At 42.6% G+C, this 15,653-nt stretch overlaps 2 protein-coding genes, 23 non-coding genes and 1 pseudogene across 25 annotated transcripts; 2 read left to right on the forward strand and 24 right to left on the reverse strand.

Annotated features, from left to right (window-relative positions):
• The first annotated feature begins 273 nt into the window (after nucleotides 1-273).
• On the forward strand, nucleotides 274-1,333 carry LOC120429321 (eukaryotic translation initiation factor 3 subunit K). The gene is made up of 3 exons (XM_039594541.2): nucleotides 274-442; nucleotides 550-989; nucleotides 1,052-1,333. Exons 1-3 carry the CDS (start codon nucleotides 372-374, stop codon nucleotides 1,204-1,206), a joined length of 666 nt encoding a protein of 221 aa, XP_039450475.1. The 5' UTR covers nucleotides 274-371; the 3' UTR covers nucleotides 1,207-1,333.
• A 1,867-nt stretch (nucleotides 1,334-3,200) lies between these two features.
• Nucleotides 3,201-3,775, reverse strand: LOC120429318 (uncharacterized). The gene is made up of 2 exons (XM_039594539.2): nucleotides 3,569-3,775; nucleotides 3,201-3,498 (listed from the first exon to the last, which is right to left on the reverse strand). The coding sequence occupies exons 1-2, from the start codon at nucleotides 3,699-3,701 to the stop codon at nucleotides 3,419-3,421; spliced, it is 213 nt and encodes a 70-aa protein (XP_039450473.1). The 5' UTR covers nucleotides 3,702-3,775; the 3' UTR covers nucleotides 3,201-3,418.
• Nucleotides 3,776-4,043: 268 nt separating this feature from the next.
• LOC120429315 (uncharacterized) lies at nucleotides 4,044-5,485 on the forward strand (annotated as a pseudogene).
• Nucleotides 5,486-6,311: 826 nt separating this feature from the next.
• On the reverse strand, nucleotides 6,312-6,430 carry LOC120429434 (5S ribosomal RNA). Its single transcript, XR_005607369.1, has one exon. It is a non-coding gene; the product is annotated as a 5S ribosomal RNA (ribosomal RNA).
• A 297-nt stretch (nucleotides 6,431-6,727) lies between these two features.
• Nucleotides 6,728-6,846, reverse strand: LOC120429352 (5S ribosomal RNA). Its single transcript, XR_005607290.1, has one exon. It is a non-coding gene; the product is annotated as a 5S ribosomal RNA (ribosomal RNA).
• Nucleotides 6,847-7,145: 299 nt separating this feature from the next.
• LOC120429441 (5S ribosomal RNA) lies at nucleotides 7,146-7,264 on the reverse strand. The gene has a single exon (XR_005607375.1). It is a non-coding gene; the product is annotated as a 5S ribosomal RNA (ribosomal RNA).
• Nucleotides 7,265-7,561: 297 nt separating this feature from the next.
• On the reverse strand, nucleotides 7,562-7,680 carry LOC120429433 (5S ribosomal RNA). Its single transcript, XR_005607368.1, has one exon. It is a non-coding gene; the product is annotated as a 5S ribosomal RNA (ribosomal RNA).
• A 298-nt stretch (nucleotides 7,681-7,978) lies between these two features.
• LOC120429431 (5S ribosomal RNA) lies at nucleotides 7,979-8,097 on the reverse strand. The gene has a single exon (XR_005607366.1). It is a non-coding gene; the product is annotated as a 5S ribosomal RNA (ribosomal RNA).
• A 297-nt stretch (nucleotides 8,098-8,394) lies between these two features.
• LOC120429340 (5S ribosomal RNA) lies at nucleotides 8,395-8,513 on the reverse strand. Its single transcript, XR_005607279.1, has one exon. It is a non-coding gene; the product is annotated as a 5S ribosomal RNA (ribosomal RNA).
• Nucleotides 8,514-8,812: 299 nt separating this feature from the next.
• Nucleotides 8,813-8,931, reverse strand: LOC120429430 (5S ribosomal RNA). Its single transcript, XR_005607365.1, has one exon. It is a non-coding gene; the product is annotated as a 5S ribosomal RNA (ribosomal RNA).
• Nucleotides 8,932-9,229: 298 nt separating this feature from the next.
• LOC120429429 (5S ribosomal RNA) lies at nucleotides 9,230-9,348 on the reverse strand. The gene has a single exon (XR_005607364.1). It is a non-coding gene; the product is annotated as a 5S ribosomal RNA (ribosomal RNA).
• A 299-nt stretch (nucleotides 9,349-9,647) lies between these two features.
• On the reverse strand, nucleotides 9,648-9,766 carry LOC120429439 (5S ribosomal RNA). Its single transcript, XR_005607374.1, has one exon. It is a non-coding gene; the product is annotated as a 5S ribosomal RNA (ribosomal RNA).
• Nucleotides 9,767-10,064: 298 nt separating this feature from the next.
• Nucleotides 10,065-10,183, reverse strand: LOC120429428 (5S ribosomal RNA). Its single transcript, XR_005607363.1, has one exon. It is a non-coding gene; the product is annotated as a 5S ribosomal RNA (ribosomal RNA).
• A 301-nt stretch (nucleotides 10,184-10,484) lies between these two features.
• On the reverse strand, nucleotides 10,485-10,603 carry LOC120429427 (5S ribosomal RNA). The gene has a single exon (XR_005607362.1). It is a non-coding gene; the product is annotated as a 5S ribosomal RNA (ribosomal RNA).
• A 301-nt stretch (nucleotides 10,604-10,904) lies between these two features.
• LOC120429426 (5S ribosomal RNA) lies at nucleotides 10,905-11,023 on the reverse strand. The gene has a single exon (XR_005607361.1). It is a non-coding gene; the product is annotated as a 5S ribosomal RNA (ribosomal RNA).
• Nucleotides 11,024-11,324: 301 nt separating this feature from the next.
• Nucleotides 11,325-11,443, reverse strand: LOC120429425 (5S ribosomal RNA). Its single transcript, XR_005607360.1, has one exon. It is a non-coding gene; the product is annotated as a 5S ribosomal RNA (ribosomal RNA).
• Nucleotides 11,444-11,744: 301 nt separating this feature from the next.
• Nucleotides 11,745-11,863, reverse strand: LOC120429424 (5S ribosomal RNA). The gene has a single exon (XR_005607359.1). It is a non-coding gene; the product is annotated as a 5S ribosomal RNA (ribosomal RNA).
• Nucleotides 11,864-12,164: 301 nt separating this feature from the next.
• On the reverse strand, nucleotides 12,165-12,283 carry LOC120429423 (5S ribosomal RNA). The gene has a single exon (XR_005607358.1). It is a non-coding gene; the product is annotated as a 5S ribosomal RNA (ribosomal RNA).
• A 301-nt stretch (nucleotides 12,284-12,584) lies between these two features.
• Nucleotides 12,585-12,703, reverse strand: LOC120429422 (5S ribosomal RNA). The gene has a single exon (XR_005607357.1). It is a non-coding gene; the product is annotated as a 5S ribosomal RNA (ribosomal RNA).
• A 302-nt stretch (nucleotides 12,704-13,005) lies between these two features.
• On the reverse strand, nucleotides 13,006-13,124 carry LOC120429420 (5S ribosomal RNA). Its single transcript, XR_005607355.1, has one exon. It is a non-coding gene; the product is annotated as a 5S ribosomal RNA (ribosomal RNA).
• Nucleotides 13,125-13,426: 302 nt separating this feature from the next.
• LOC120429419 (5S ribosomal RNA) lies at nucleotides 13,427-13,545 on the reverse strand. The gene has a single exon (XR_005607354.1). It is a non-coding gene; the product is annotated as a 5S ribosomal RNA (ribosomal RNA).
• A 301-nt stretch (nucleotides 13,546-13,846) lies between these two features.
• LOC120429418 (5S ribosomal RNA) lies at nucleotides 13,847-13,965 on the reverse strand. Its single transcript, XR_005607353.1, has one exon. It is a non-coding gene; the product is annotated as a 5S ribosomal RNA (ribosomal RNA).
• Nucleotides 13,966-14,266: 301 nt separating this feature from the next.
• On the reverse strand, nucleotides 14,267-14,385 carry LOC120429417 (5S ribosomal RNA). Its single transcript, XR_005607352.1, has one exon. It is a non-coding gene; the product is annotated as a 5S ribosomal RNA (ribosomal RNA).
• A 301-nt stretch (nucleotides 14,386-14,686) lies between these two features.
• On the reverse strand, nucleotides 14,687-14,805 carry LOC120429437 (5S ribosomal RNA). The gene has a single exon (XR_005607372.1). It is a non-coding gene; the product is annotated as a 5S ribosomal RNA (ribosomal RNA).
• A 298-nt stretch (nucleotides 14,806-15,103) lies between these two features.
• Nucleotides 15,104-15,222, reverse strand: LOC120429328 (5S ribosomal RNA). Its single transcript, XR_005607268.1, has one exon. It is a non-coding gene; the product is annotated as a 5S ribosomal RNA (ribosomal RNA).
• Nucleotides 15,223-15,521: 299 nt separating this feature from the next.
• On the reverse strand, nucleotides 15,522-15,640 carry LOC120429416 (5S ribosomal RNA). The gene has a single exon (XR_005607351.1). It is a non-coding gene; the product is annotated as a 5S ribosomal RNA (ribosomal RNA).
• Between the last annotated feature and the right edge of the window lie 13 nt (nucleotides 15,641-15,653).

A 15,653-nucleotide genomic window follows, 5' to 3' on the forward strand; every position in this document is an offset into this window, starting at 1 on the left:
GGCCGGGACCGACATTTTACTTCTTCATCCGATGGAAGGTTGGAGCAAATGGGAATGGAACCCAGAATCATCCGCTTACAAAGCGGACAGCGTAACCATTCGGCCACACACTGCTGCAAATCCTCTGTTGGATGGAAAATTAGTTGAGGTTAGTTCCGCTACTCGCCACTAGGGCCCAGTGGCGCTGGCGGCAGTTTGGAGAAAAACTGCGCACTCCCAAAACTGCGGAATTCTTGTGGGTGACAGTTCACGCTCGAACTGTCAAACGCGTTTCGTACCTCCTTCTTTTCTCACTGCTTGCAGTTTTGGTCGTCGTGGTCGTTCCGGAACAATTTTTTGTGCCGAATTTTCAACGCTTGCTGCCCCCGGAAATGGACCATTACGTCAAGATGGAAGACGGCAAGGTGATGCCGATCCAGGAAATGCTCAAAAGCATCGAACGGTAAGAATTTGGGCTGGGGAGTTGGTAGAAGAATATCGGCGTTCAATTCTAACCTCTGCGTTTTTGTTTACGTGTGTGTGTGCGTCATCTCTCCCCCCGCTACCCAGGTACAATCCGGAACACTTGAAGGTGATTGAAGCGTACGTGGAGGACCAGGCCAAGGACAACAAGTACGACCTGGAGGCGAACCTGGCCTGCCTGAAGCTGTACCAGTTCAACCCGCAGATGATGAACCTGGACGTGACGTACACGATTCTGCTCAAGTCGCTGACCAACTTCCCGCACACGGACTTTGTCCTGTGCAAGTGTCTGCTGCTGCCGGCCCAGATGAACGACGACTCGGTCAAGGAGATCGTCTACCTCTCGGACATCCTGGAGAAGTGCGACTTTACGCTGTTCTGGTCCCGGGTGCAGAAAAATCCGCAGTTCTTCAAGAAGATCACCGGCTTCAGCGAATCCATCCGGAAGTTTGTGTGCCACGTCGTCGGCATCACGTTCCAGTCGATTGAGAAGCAGTACCTGGTGCGGCTGCTCGGCGATGTCGATGGTAATTTGTTAAATGGAACTGTTTTCAAAAACCAAATAATTCAATTTGAACAATCATTTTAGACAAAGTCCTCAACGCCTGGGTGAAAAAGAACGGCTGGAAGGAGGAGGGCGAGTACATCCTGGTGGCCCAACAGGAGGGCAACATCAAGACCAAGCACATTACCGAAAAGATCGACTTTGAGAATCTGGGCCCGCTGATGGCCAACTGTCTGTAGAGAACCAGTTCCGGAAGGACGTTGCCAGAGCAGCATTCCTAGAAGTTTTAAGATCGATTGAGGACGGATGGCGGCAAAGTGAAGGAAAATAAAAGAAAGAGGTTCAGACACATTTTTGTGGAATCCACCAAAATTGCATCGATTATTTATGCCGAAAAGAAACCAAACAGAATTTCAGAAAACAACTTAATAGGTAAGCTAGAACTGGAAAAACATTATTATACAAGAAAATTCAATAGCGATTTCATGTTTTCATGGTGCAAAATAGCAAAAATGCCAACGACACGCGACGTTCCCAAGCGGTCACACATCTACTTTTCTGCTGTTTGTTTGGGGTGGGTAAAGATGGGAGAATATTTTTCGCTCTTTGAATTTGAATGTTGCTTTTGTGTGTGCTTTGATGCAAACAAAAGGGAATCGTGTTTTGCCTTCCTCACCTTACTGAGGAAAGGCTATAAAATCACTCGAAAAATGAACTTCTTAATTCGACCTCGTAGACCTACCTTCACGTATACCTATCGACTCAGAATCAAATTCTGAGCAAATGTCTGTGCGTGTGTATGTCTGTAAGTCCGTGCACCGAAAAAAATGCACTCGATTATCTCCGGACTGGCTGAACCGATTTGGGCCGTTCTGGTCTCATTCGATCCGTCTTAGGGTCCCACAAGACCTATATTAACTATTATGAAGTTTTGTTAAGTATTTCAAAAGTTATGTTAAAAAAACGATTCTGGCTAAAGTTTGAAAGATTGTAAAAAGGGTGGTTTTTGTAAGAAAACCCGTCTGATCATACATTTTTAGAAAAGTATTTGAAAGACCTTTCTAATGAGCCCAAAACATTGAAGATCTGATAACCCTATCAAATGTTATGAGCACTTAAGTGTCATTTGCACACATTTCAGAGGCCGGATCTCAAATATTTTGATGAAAAAGTTGTCCGGATCTATCATGCTACCCATCGTTGGATAGGTAATCAAAAGACCTTTCCAACAAGCCCAAAAGATTGAAGATCTGATAACCCTATCAAAAGTTATGAGCACTTCAGTGTCATTTGTACACATTTCAGAGGCCGGATCTCAAATATTTTGATGAAAAAGTTGTCCGGATCTATCATGCTACCCATCGTTGGATAGGTAATCAAAAGACCTTTCCAACAAGCCCAAAAGATTGAAGATCTGATATCCCTATCAAAAGTTATGACCATTTAAGTGTCATCTGTACACATTTTAGAGGCCGAATCTCTAATATATCGATGAAAATGATGGCCGGGTCAATTATGCAACCCGTGGTTAGTTGGACAATTGAAAGATCTTTCTAATGAGCCTTAAACATTGAAGATCTGATAATCATATCAAAAGTTATTAGCACTTAAGTGTTATTTATGCACTTTTCGGAGGCCGGATCTCAAATATTTTGATGATAACGGTGTCCGGGTTTGGCATGCGACCCATCATTAGTTAGATAATTGAAAAACCTTCCAAATGAGCCTAAAACATCAAAGATCTGATAACCCTATCAAAAGTTATGAGCACTTTAGTGTTGTGAATACACTTTTTTGAGGCCAGATCTCTGATATTTTGATGAAAATGATGTCCGGATCCATCGTACGACCAACCGTTAGTTGGATAATTGAAAGATCTTTCAAATGAGACTATTAGATTGAAGATCTGATAACCCTATCGTTAGTCATACGCCGATAAGCCATACAGTAAAACAGTTTTTCGAATTTTCAACTTTATTTCAAGACTTTCGTTGATTTTTTTTCTCAGCATCTTATTTTTTATTCGTAATTTTCAGTACCTTCTCGCGGATACCGGAAATGAACTCCCTGCACGGCCAAGTCTTTGCGCTCATTTTCCGACAAACCGCTCGTGCTGTCCCCAGTCGCGGCTGTTCCCGTGTTCCTTTTTGACTTTTCGTTCGACTTCAAGTTCGCGTCGCACCAGCGCTTGGATGGCCGCCAGGGAAGTGTTTAACTCCTTTTTGTCCCGGCCTTCAATCCGGGCTAGTGCAGCGTTAGCAGCGGCTTTCGCCTCACTGGACAGTTCCTTTCGCTTCGATGGAACGCACACATCCTTGCTGCTACTGTTGCCGGACTTGCTCAAACTAGACGAGGGTGCTGGAGTTTCCGAGTTTAGCTGTTGACCCGGTCCAGTGGTACCGAACTTTACTTTCTGCTTGGCGATGAATTTCTTAAGCTTGTTGAACATTTTTAGATCCGCGGGCCGTGCTCCTTCGGCAATTGAGGACGTGCCACTGACAACTTTAGCTCTTCCATTTCCTTGGCGGTACCTGTTGAATCACGTCGTAATTAGTCACTTGACCTTGTTCATTTACGAACAAAAAAATAATCAATACTCACTCGGCCGGATGAAGCGATCGGTCATGATACTTTCCGCCAGTAAAACCCAATCAGCAGCAAGTTCACGCACAAAATAACCAGAAACGTTTTCCCAATGTGCGTCTGGAACTCGGTAACCACCGATCCAAGCCATTGGCCAACAAAGTTCCGCAGAAAGCACCAATCGTCCGCTGCTGCTGGGGGAATCTGCTCCGGAGAAGACCAAGGTTACTCTAAGACAGGTTGGGCTGTTTTTGTAAGGCTGTATTGGTGCGAACACGGAGAAAAAAATAAAACGTCAGTTTCCGCATGAAAATTCATTTTTCGAATTTTTTTATCTCCGTGCACAGTTGACGACGAACCCAGTGACGTCACAAAGTTTGTTTTTCTTTTGAGTTCAGTGGCAGACGGGCGATAATGAGTTGGTTTTGAGGAATCGGTAGCGATATTCTGCCCCAACTTGACTAAAATTATCGCAAAATAGTCAATAATCGTAATGGAAGGTAAGTTGCAGCATGATTATTTTATCAGAACATATTTTAAGTCAATCCTTCCTCCAAATACAGCCTCATCTACTCATCGTTCTCGGCTGTTCCTGACCGTCTTCTCCGACTCGGACCGAACCAATCTACTGGACATATTCCGCGACAAAACCGGGGATAACTTAGAGTGCACAAATGCACCGGAGTGTACGTAACGCGGCAAGACCGTGGGCAAGACTCACTTAGCACGGCGTGCACCAACTGCGTCGAAACGGTTCACTTTATCGACGAGTTCCGGAACCTGACCGGGTGACCGGGTTTGGTCCGGCACGATGGGAGAGCTACTCGCATCATGTTATGAAGTTGCTGGAACCACAGCAGGAGGAGGATGTTGGCGGCGGAAGTGGTTACTTGCCGCAGACGGTGTTTGTGAAGGGTCAAAAGGGGGTTGGGTTCGAGTTAGAGGACGTGGAGATGGTGGCCATTAAGCAGGAGGTTGGCAGCGATGACGAGGATGAGGTAAAAGAAGGCATGGAGGAGGTGGTTGGAAGCGATGATGATGATGATGCTCCGCGACAGAAAAGAACACTAGTCAACTGGGAGGTGGATCCGCTTGCTGGCCAAAGCAAACGAAGTGGACCAACCACGCATCGCAGTTGAACACAACCGTAGACGAGCTCAAACGCCACTGGAAGTGCTTCGAGGACATTTACTACGCCCGGCGGAAGTGTCTCCAAACCGGGGAAATAAAATCGAACCACCAATGTCTGCAGGACCCGTTCTTCCTACTTCTTGAAAAATGTGGATCAAAAATACCCGACCAGCCCAGGTAACCGGATACATCAGCCCCGAAGAAGTGGAACCTCTTCCCGCCAACATTAGCATACAGCTCACCTAGCTGGTCTACGACCGGGAAGTCATCTGGAACCGATCCCACCCAGACCACCCCGTTCTGGCCAAACGGGACGAAACGTTCGACGAGGTGGCCGGCGAGCTGGGCATGTCGATGCCGGAGTTGAAGCACCATTGGCGTACGCTGGACGGAAAAGTGGCCACCAAAAACATCAACACGATCGCGGCCATCATCACGACCCCGACAGAGGTTGAAAGGATGGGCAGTCGCATGCAGGAGGCCAAAGCTATGTAGATCCAGGTCGTGCCGGAAGATTACATCGAGGATGCCAAGGCCGGCGGCGTGATTTCATGCATCACGAGCAAGTCCATCTGCAATTGGGGCTTAGATCCGCATAGCCGAATCCCGCAGGACAAAGTTAAATCCAAATCTAAGAAGAGCATCCACCAAAACCATCTCGTCGAAGGTGACGCTGAGGGGCGACCTCGCGGTCGATCCCGGCTCCGGGCTGGTCGAATTCGCGCACGTCTAAAAGCGGGACAAGAAGTTGTACTCTCATTGCAGTCCAAATTAAATCAATTTATATATTTTTGTAATAAATAAAACCTCATTTAATGGTTTCAACAACTGTATGTACCTGCTTTTTATTCTTTTATTTGAGTTTATCTCGAAAATCATCGTTTAATTTAAAATTATTCAAATTTTCATTCAAATTCGTATATTATCCATAAGAAACGAGGACTTTGTGACGTCATCACTTGAAGCATCGCAAATGTTGACACTTTTTTGGTTACAAATACTAAACCAACACGTTTTCAGCCCAACCTTTCTTACAGTAACCTTGGGAGAAGACGAAGGCGGATGATGAAATTGAAGGAGGTGGATTCTGTTGTTGTTGTTTGACAGTTTAGAAAAAATGAAGGGTAATATTGTGTAAGGGCATAATTGGCTTTTACAGACTCTGATTGAAAAAAAATCTGCAGACTTTTTTGTAAAATTTTATCAAAAGTTGCCCTAGTTTTGAGTACAGATTGTCAAGGGAGACAGATTGGTCGATGCAAAATAAATTGGCACTGGCAACGTATGTTTTGCGCTTGCAACACTGCCAGTTTTGCTGGGCGTAAAGGGCGGTTGGTGTCCAGCGCGTCTGGACCTGTCAAACATTGGCCAATCTGTTTGCCTTGACAATCTGTAGTTTTGAGAGGTTTTGAGGTTCTAAATGTGAGGAAGGCACCAACCACCTAAAGGTGGATTAAGTAATGTTTTTTTGGGGTGATTTTGAGCGTGTGTGCCTGGGTTCGAATCCCGTCGGAGGCAAAATAAAAGTTTTTTTTCCGTTGGTAAAATTCTTTTTTATCAGCTGAATATTGTAAAATAGACTTAGAAAATTGATAATCAATCCCGATTTCATGGTGCAAAATAGCAAAAATGCCAACGACACGCGACGTTCCCAAGCGGTCACCCATCTAAGTACTAATCGCGCCCGATGTTGCTTAACTTCGGTGATCGGACGAGAACCGGTGTTTTCAACATGGTATGATCGTTGACAAAGTTTGGCTGTTCTGGAAGGACTTTTGTGCTGTTTGTTTGGGGTGGGTAAAGATGGGAGAATATTTTTCTCTCTTTGAATTTGAATGTTGCTTTTGTGAGTGCTTTGATGCAAACAAAAGGGAATCGTGTTTTTTTGGGGTGATTTTGAGCGTGTGTGCCTGGGTTCGAATCCCTTCGGGGGCAAAATAAAAGTTTTTTTCCGTTGGTAAAATTCTTTTTTAACATCCTAAAATTATAAAAAAGACATGGAAAATTGATAATCAATCCCGATTACATGGTGCAAAATAGCAAAAAAGCCAACGACACGCGACGTTCCCAAGCGGTCACCCATCTAAGTACTAATCGCGCCCGATGTTGCTTAACTTCGGTGATCGGACGAGAACCGGTGTTTTCAACATGGTATGATCGTTGACAAAGTTTGGCTGTTCTGGAAGGACTTTTGTGCTGTTTGTTTTGTGGTGGGTGAAGATGGGAGAATATTTTTCTCTCTTTGAATTTGAATGTTGCTTTTGTGTGTGCTTTGATGCAAGCAAAAGGGAATTGTGTTTTTTGGGGGTGATTTTGAGCGTGTGTGCCTGGGTTCGAATCCCGTCGGAGGCAAAATAAAAGTTTTTTTTCCGTTGGTAAAATTCTTTTTTATCAGCTGAATATTGTAAAATAGACTTAGAAAATTGATAATCAATCACGATTTCAAAGGTCAAAATAGCAAAAATGCCAACGACATGCGACGTTCCCAAGCGGTCACCCATCTAAGTACTAATCGCGCCCGATGTTGCTTAACTTCGGTGATCGGACGAGAACCGGTGTTTTCAACATGGTATGATCGTTGACAAAGTTTGGCTGTTCTGGAAGGACTTTTGTGCTGTTTGTTTGGGGTGGGTAAAGATGGGAGAATATTTTTCTCTCTTTGAATTTGAATGTTGCTTTTGTGAGTGCTTTGATGCAAACAAAAGGGAATCGTGTTTTTTTGGGGTGATTTTGAGCGTGTGTGCCTGGGTTCGAATCCCTTCGGGGGCAAAATAAAAGTTTTTTTCCGTTGGTAAAATTCTTTTTTAACATCCTAAAATTATAAAAAAGACATGGAAAATTGATAATCAATCCCGATTACATGGTGCAAAATAGCAAAAATGCCAACGACACGCGACGTTCCCAAGCGGTCACCCATCTAAGTACTAATCGCGCCCGATGTTGCTTAACTTCGGTGATCGGACGAGAACCGGTGTTTTCAACATGGTATGATCGTTGACAAAGTTTGGCTGTTCTGGAAGGACTTTTGTGCTGTTTGTTTGGGTGGGTGAGATTGGGAGAATATTGTTCTCTCTTTGAATTTGAATGTTGCTTTTGTGTGTGCTTTGATGCAAACAAAAGGGAATCGTGTTTTTTTGGGGTGATTTTGAGCGTGTGTGCCTGGGTTCGAATCCCGTCGGGGGCAAAATAAAAGTTTTTTTTTTCGTTGGTAAAATTCTTTTTTATCAGCTGAATATTGTAAAATGGACAAAGAAAATTGATAATCAATCGCGATTTCATGGTGCAAAATAGCAAAAATGCCAACGACACGCGACGTTCCCAAGCGGTCACCCATCTAAGTACTAATCGCGCCCGATGTTGCTTAACTTCGGTGATCGGACGAGAACCGGTGTTTTCAACATGGTATGATCGTTGACAAAGTTTGGCTGTTCTGGAAGGACTTTTGTGCTGTTTGTTTGGGGTGGGTAAAGATGGGAGAATATTTTTCTCTCTTTGAATTTGAATGTTGCTTTTGTGAGTGCTTTGATGCAAACAAAAGGGAATCGTGTTTTTTTGGGGTGATTTTGAGCGTGTGTGCCTGGGTTCGAATCCCTTCGGGGGCAAAATAAAAGTTTTTTTCCGTTGGTAAAATTCTTTTTTAACATCCTAAAATTATAAAAAAGACATGGAAAATTGATAATCAATCCCGATTACATGGTGCAAAATAGCAAAAAAGCCAACGACACGCGACGTTCCCAAGCGGTCACCCATCTAAGTACTAATCGCGCCCGATGTTGCTTAACTTCGGTGATCGGACGAGAACCGGTGTTTTCAACATGGTATGATCGTTGACAAAGTTTGGCTGTTCTGGAAGGACTTTTGTGCTGTTTGTTTTGTGGTGGGTGAAGATGGGAGAATATTTTTCTCTCTTTGAATTTGAATGTTGCTTTTGTGTGTGCTTTGATGCAAGCAAAAGGGAATTGTGTTTTTTGGGGGTGATTTTGAGCGTGTGTGCCTGGGTTCGAATCCCGTCGGAGGCAAAATAAAAGTTTTTTTTCCGATGGTAAAATTCTTTTTTATCGCCTGAATATTGTAAAATAGACATAGAACATTGATAATCAATCCCGATTTCATGGTGCAAAATAGCAAAAATGCCAACGACACGCGACGTTCCCAAGCGGTCACCCATCTAAGTACTAATCGCGCCCGATGTTGCTTAACTTCGGTGATCGGACGAGAACCGGTGTTTTCAACATGGTATGATCGTTGACAAAGTTTGGCTGTTCTGGAAGGACTTTTGTGCTGTTTGTTTGGGTGGGTGAGATTGGGAGAATATTGTTCTCTCTTTGAATTTGAATGTTGCTTTTGTGTGTGCTTTGATGCAAACAAAAGGGAATCGTGTTTTTTTGGGGTGATTTTGAGCGTGTGTGCCTGGGTTCGAATCCCGTCGGGGGCAAAATAAAAGTTTTTTTTTTCGTTGGTAAAATTCTTTTTTATCAGCTGAATATTGTAAAATGGACAAAGAAAATTGATAATCAATCGCGATTTCATGGTGCAAAATAGCAAAAATGCCAACGACACGCGACGTTCCCAAGCGGTCACCCATCTAAGTACTAATCGCGCCCGATGTTGCTTAACTTCGGTGATCGGACGAGAACCGGTGTTTTCAACATGGTATGATCGTTGACAAAGTTTGGCTGTTCTGGAAGGACTTTTGTGCTGTTTGTTTGGGGTGGGTAAAGATGGGAGAATATTTTTCTCTCTTTGAATTTGAATGTTGCTTTTGTGTGTGCTTTGATGCAAACAAAAGGGAATCGTGTTTTTTTGGGGTGATTTTGAGCGTGTGTGCCTGGGTTCGAATCCCGTCGGGGGCAAAATAAAAGTTTTTTTTTTCGTTGGTAAAATTCTTTTTTATCAGCTGAATATTGTAAAATGGACAAAGAAAATTGATAATCAATCGCGATTTCATGGTGCAAAATAGCAAAAATGCCAACGACACGCGACGTTCCCAAGCGGTCACCCATCTAAGTACTAATCGCGCCCGATGTTGCTTAACTTCGGTGATCGGACGAGAACCGGTGTTTTCAACATGGTATGATCGTTGAAAAAGTTTGGCTGTTCTGGAAGGACTTTTGTGCTGTTTGTTTTGTGGTGGGTGAAGATGGGAGAATATTTTTCTCTCTTTGAATTTGAATGTTGCTTTTGTGTGTGCTTTGATGCAAACAAAAAGGAATCGTGTTTTTTGGGGTGATTTTGAGCGTGTGTGCCTGGGTTCGAATCCCGTCGGAGGCAAAATAAAAGTTTTTTTTCCGCTGGTAAAATTCTTTTTTATCGCCTGAATATTGTAAAATAGACATAGAACATTGATAATCAATCTCGATTTCATGGTGCAAAATAGCAAAAATGCCAACGACACGCGACGTTCCCAAGCGGTCACCCATCTAAGTACTAATCGCGCCCGATGTTGCTTAACTTCGGTGATCGGACGAGAACCGGTGTTTTCAACATGGTATGATCGTTGACAAAGTTTGGCAGTTCTGGAAGGACTTTTGTGCTGTTTGTTTTGTGGTGGGTGAGATTGGGAGAATATTTTTCTCTCTTTGAATTTGAATGTGTTGCTTTTGTGTGTGCTTTGATGCAAACAAAAAGGAATCGTGTTTTTTTTGGGTGATTTTGAGCGTGTGTGCCTGGGTTCGAATCCCGTCGGCTGCAAAATAAAACTTTTTTTTCCGTTGGTAAAATTCTTTTTTATCAACTGAATATTGTAAAATAGACAAAGAAAATTGATAATCAATCTCGATTTCATGGTGCAAAATAGCAAAAATGCCAACGACACGCGACGTTCCCAAGCGGTCACCCATCTAAGTACTAATCGCGCCCGATGTTGCTTAACTTCGGTGATCGGACGAGAACCGGTGTTTTCAACATGGTATGATCGTTGACAAAGTTTGGCTGTTCTGGAAGGACTTTTGTGCTGTTTGTTTTGTGGTGGGTGAGATTGGGAGAATATTTTTCTCTCTTTGAATTTGAATGTGTTGCTTTTGTGTGTGCTTTGATGCAAACAAAAGGGAATCGTGTTTTTTTTGGGTGATTTTGAGCGTGTGTGCCTGGGTTCGAATCCCGTCGGGGGCAAAATAAAACTTTTTTTTCCGTTGGTAAAATTCTTTTTTATCAACTGAATATTGTAAAATAGACAACGGAAATTGATAATCAATCGCGATTTCATGGTGCAAAATAGCAAAAATGCCAACGACACGCGACGTTCCCAAGCGGTCACCCATCTAAGTACTAATCGCGCCCGATGTTGCTTAACTTCGGTGATCGGACGAGAACCGGTGTTTTCAACATGGTATGATCGTTGACAAAGTTTGGCTGTTCTGGAAGGACTTTTGTGCTGTTTGTTTTGTGGTGGGTGAGATTGGGAGAATATTTTTCTCTCTTTGAATTTGAATGTGTTGCTTTTGTGTGTGCTTTGATGCAAACAAAAAGGAATCGTGTTTTTTTTGGGTGATTTTGAGCGTGTGTGCCTGGGTTCGAATCCCGTCGGGGGCAAAATAAAACTTTTTTTTCCGTTGGTAAAATTCTTTTTTATCAACTGAATATTGTAAAATAGACAAAGAAAATTGATAATCAATCTCGATTTCATGGTGCAAAATAGCAAAAATGCCAACGACACGCGACGTTCCCAAGCGGTCACCCATCTAAGTACTAATCGCGCCCGATGTTGCTTAACTTCGGTGATCGGACGAGAACCGGTGTTTTCAACATGGTATGATCGTTGACAAAGTTTGGCAGTTCTGGAAGGACTTTTGTGCTGTTTGTTTTGTGGTGGGTGAGATTGGGAGAATATTTTTCTCTCTTTGAATTTGAATGTGTTGCTTTTGTGTGTGCTTTGATGCAAACAAAAGGGAATCGTGTTTTTTTTGGGTGATTTTGAGCGTGTGTGCCTGGGTTCGAATCCCGTCGGGGGCAAAATAAAACTTTTTTTTCCGTTGGTAAAATTCTTTTTTATCAACTGAATATTGTAAAATAGACAACGGAAATTGATAATCAATCGCGATTTCATGGTGCAAAATAGCAAAAATGCCAACGACACGCGACGTTCCCAAGCGGTCACCCATCTAAGTACTAATCGCGCCCGATGTTGCTTAACTTCGGTGATCGGACGAGAACCGGTGTTTTCAACATGGTATGATCGTTGACAAAGTTTGGCTGTTCTGGAAGGACTTTTGTGCTGTTTGTTTTGTGGTGGGTGAGATTGGGAGAATATTTTTCTCTCTTTGAATTTGAATGTGTTGCTTTTGTGTGTGCTTTGATGCAAACAAAAGGGAATCGTGTTTTTTTTGGGTGATTTTGAGCGTGTGTGCCTGGGTTCGAATCCCGTCGGGGGCAAAATAAAACTTTTTTTTCCGTTGGTAAAATTCTTTTTTATCGCCTGAATATTGTAAAATAGACAAAGAAAATTGATAATCAATCTCGATTTCATGGTGCAAAATAGCAAAAATGCCAACGACACGCGACGTTCCCAAGCGGTCACCCATCTAAGTACTAATCGCGCCCGATGTTGCTTAACTTCGGTGATCGGACGAGAACCGGTGTTTTCAACATGGTATGATCGTTGACAAAGTTTGGCTGTTCTGGAAGGACTTTTGTGCTGTTTGTTTTGTGGTGGGTGAGATTGGGAGAATATTTTTCTCTCTTTGAATTTGAATGTGTTGCTTTTGTGTGTGCTTTGATGCAAACAAAAAGGAATCGTGTTTTTTTGGGGTGATTTTGAGCGTGTGTGCCTGGGTTCGAATCCCGTCGGGGGCAAAATAAAACTTTTTTTTCCGTTGGTAAAATTCTTTTTTATCAACTGAATATTGTAAAATAGACAACGGAAATTGATAATCAATCGCGATTTCATGGTGCAAAATAGCAAAAATGCCAACGACACGCGACGTTCCCAAGCGGTCACCCATCTAAGTACTAATCGCGCCCGATGTTGCTTAACTTCGGTGATCGGACGAGAACCGGTGTTTTCAACATGGTATGATCGTTGACAAAGTTTGGCTGTTCTGGAAGGACTTTTGTGCTGTTTGTTTTGTGGTGGGTGAGATTGGGAGAATATTTTTCTCTCTTTGAATTTGAATGTGTTGCTTTTGTGTGTGCTTTGATGCAAACAAAAAGGAATCGTGTTTTTTTTGGGTGATTTTGAGCGTGTGTGCCTGGGTTCGAATCCCGTCGTGGGCAAAATAAAAGTTTTTTTTTCCGTTGGTAAAATTCTTTTTTATCAGCTGAATATTGTAAAATAGACAAAGAAAATTGATAATCAATCTCGATTTCATGGTGCAAAATAGCAAAAATGCCAACGACACGCGACGTTCCCAAGCGGTCACCCATCTAAGTACTAATCGCGCCCGATGTTGCTTAACTTCGGTGATCGGACGAGAACCGGTGTTTTCAACATGGTATGATCGTTGACAAAGTTTGGCTGTTCTGGAAGGACTTTTGTGCTGTTTGTTTTGTGGTGGGTGAGATTGGGAGAATATTTTTCTCTCTTTGAATTTGAATGTGTTGCTTTTGTGTGTGCTTTGATGCAAACAAAAAGGAATCGTGTTTTTTTTGGGTGATTTTGAGCGTGTGTGCCTGGGTTCGAATCCCGTCGTGGGCAAAATAAAAGTTTTTTTTTCCGTTGGTAAAATTCTTTTTTATCAGCTGAATATTGTAAAATAGACAAAGAAAATTGATAATCAATCTCGATTTCATGGTGCAAAATAGCAAAAATGCCAACGACACGCGACGTTCCCAAGCGGTCACCCATCTAAGTACTAATCGCGCCCGATGTTGCTTAACTTCGGTGATCGGACGAGAACCGGTGTTTTCAACATGGTATGATCGTTGACAAAGTTTGGCTGTTCTGGAAGGACTTTTGTGCTGTTTGTTTTGTGGTGGGTGAGATTGGGAGAATATTTTTCTCTCTTTGAATTTGAATGTGTTGCTTTTGTGTGTGCTTTGATGCAAACAAAAAGGAATCGTGTTTTTTTGGGGTGATTTTGAGCGTGTGTGCCTGGGTTCGAATCCCGTCGGGGGCAAAATAAAACTTTTTTTTCCGTTGGTAAAATTCTTTTTTATCAACTGAATATTGTAAAATAGACAACGGAAATTGATAATCAATCGCGATTTCATGGTGCAAAATAGCAAAAATGCCAACGACACGCGACGTTCCCAAGCGGTCACCCATCTAAGTACTAATCGCGCCCGATGTTGCTTAACTTCGGTGATCGGACGAGAACCGGTGTTTTCAACATGGTATGATCGTTGACAAAGTTTGGCTGTTCTGGAAGGACTTTTGTGCTGTTTGTTTTGTGGTGGGTGAGATTGGGAGAATATTTTTCTCTCTTTGAATTTGAATGTGTTGCTTTTGTGTGTGCTTTGATGCAAACAAAAGGGAATCGTGTTTTTTTTGGGTGATTTTGAGCGTGTGTGCCTGGGTTCGAATCCCGTCGGGGGCAAAATAAAACTTTTTTTTCCGTTGGTAAAATTCTTTTTTATCGCCTGAATATTGTAAAATAGACAAAGAAAATTGATAATCAATCTCGATTTCATGGTGCAAAATAGCAAAAATGCCAACGACACGCGACGTTCCCAAGCGGTCACCCATCTAAGTACTAATCGCGCCCGATGTTGCTTAACTTCGGTGATCGGACGAGAACCGGTGTTTTCAACATGGTATGATCGTTGACAAAGTTTGGCTGTTCTGGAAGGACTTTTGTGCTGTTTGTTTTGTGGTGGGTGAGATTGGGAGAATATTTTTCTCTCTTTGAATTTGAATGTGTTGCTTTTGTGTGTGCTTTGATGCAAACAAAAGGGAATCGTGTTTTTTTTGGGTGATTTTGAGCGTGTGTGCCTGGGTTCGAATCCCGTCGGGGGCAAAATAAAACTTTTTTTTCCGTTGGTAAAATTCTTTTTTATCGCCTGAATATTGTAAAATAGACAAAGAAAATTGATAATCAATCTCGATTTCATGGTGCAAAATAGCAAAAATGCCAACGACACGCGACGTTCCCAAGCGGTCACCCATCTAAGTACTAATCGCGCCCGATGTTGCTTAACTTCGGTGATCGGACGAGAACCGGTGTTTTCAACATGGTATGATCGTTGAAAAAGTTTGGCTGTTCTGGAAGGACTTTTGTGCTGTTTGTTTTGTGGTGGGTGAAGATGGGAGAATATTTTTCTCTCTTTGAATTTGAATGTTGCTTTTGTGTGTGCTTTGATGCAAGCAAAAGGGAATCGTGTTTTTTTGGGGTGATTTTGAGCGTGTGTGCCTGGGTTCGAATCCCTTCGGGGGCAAAATAAAAGTTTTTTTCCGTTGGTAAAATTCTTTTTTAACATCCTAAAATTATAAAAAAGACATGGAAAATTGATAATCAATCCCGATTACATGGTGCAAAATAGCAAAAAAGCCAACGACACGCGACGTTCCCAAGCGGTCACCCATCTAAGTACTAATCGCGCCCGATGTTGCTTAACTTCGGTGATCGGACGAGAACCGGTGTTTTCAACATGGTATGATCGTTGACAAAGTTTGGCTGTTCTGGAAGGACTTTTGTGCTGTTTGTTTTGTGGTGGGTGAAGATGGGAGAATATTTTTCTCTCTTTGAATTTGAATGTTGCTTTTGTGTGTGCTTTGATGCAAGCAAAAGGGAATTGTGTTTTTTGGGGGTGATTTTGAGCGTGTGTGCCTGGGTTCGAATCCCGTCGGAGGCAAAATAAAAGTTTTTTTTCCGATGGTAAAATTCTTTTTTATCGCCTGAATATTGTAAAATAGACATAGAACATTGATAATCAATCTCGATTTCATGGTGCAAAATAGCAAAAATGCCAACGACACGCGACGTTCCCAAGCGGTCACCCATCTAAGTACTAATCGCGCCCGATGTTGCTTAACTTCGGTGATCGGACGAGAACCGGTGTTTTCAACATGGTATGATCGTTGACAAAGTTTGGCTGT

The sequence above is a fragment of the Culex pipiens genome, chromosome 2, assembly GCF_016801865.2.
Source record: "Culex pipiens pallens isolate TS chromosome 2, TS_CPP_V2, whole genome shotgun sequence".
NCBI classification, from domain to species: Eukaryota; Metazoa; Arthropoda; class Insecta; order Diptera; family Culicidae; genus Culex; species Culex pipiens.

Excerpts from the sequence above, each read along its gene's own strand:
- LOC120429321 (XM_039594541.2), top strand. The coding sequence starts at position 372 with ATGGACCATTACGTCAAGATGGAAGACGGCAAGGTGATGCCGATCCAG. Across the intron at positions 443-549 it reads ATGCTCAAAAGCATCGAACG|GTACAATCCGGAACACTTGA; the intron begins GTAAGAATTTGG and ends CCCGCTACCCAG. Across the intron at positions 990-1,051 it reads GCTGCTCGGCGATGTCGATG|ACAAAGTCCTCAACGCCTGG; the intron begins GTAATTTGTTAA and ends CAATCATTTTAG.
- LOC120429318 (XM_039594539.2), bottom strand. The coding sequence starts at position 3,701 with ATGGCTTGGATCGGTGGTTACCGAGTTCCAGACGCACATTGGGAAAAC. Across the intron at positions 3,499-3,568 it reads CGATCGCTTCATCCGGCCGA|GTACCGCCAAGGAAATGGAA; the intron begins GTGAGTATTGAT and ends GTGATTCAACAG.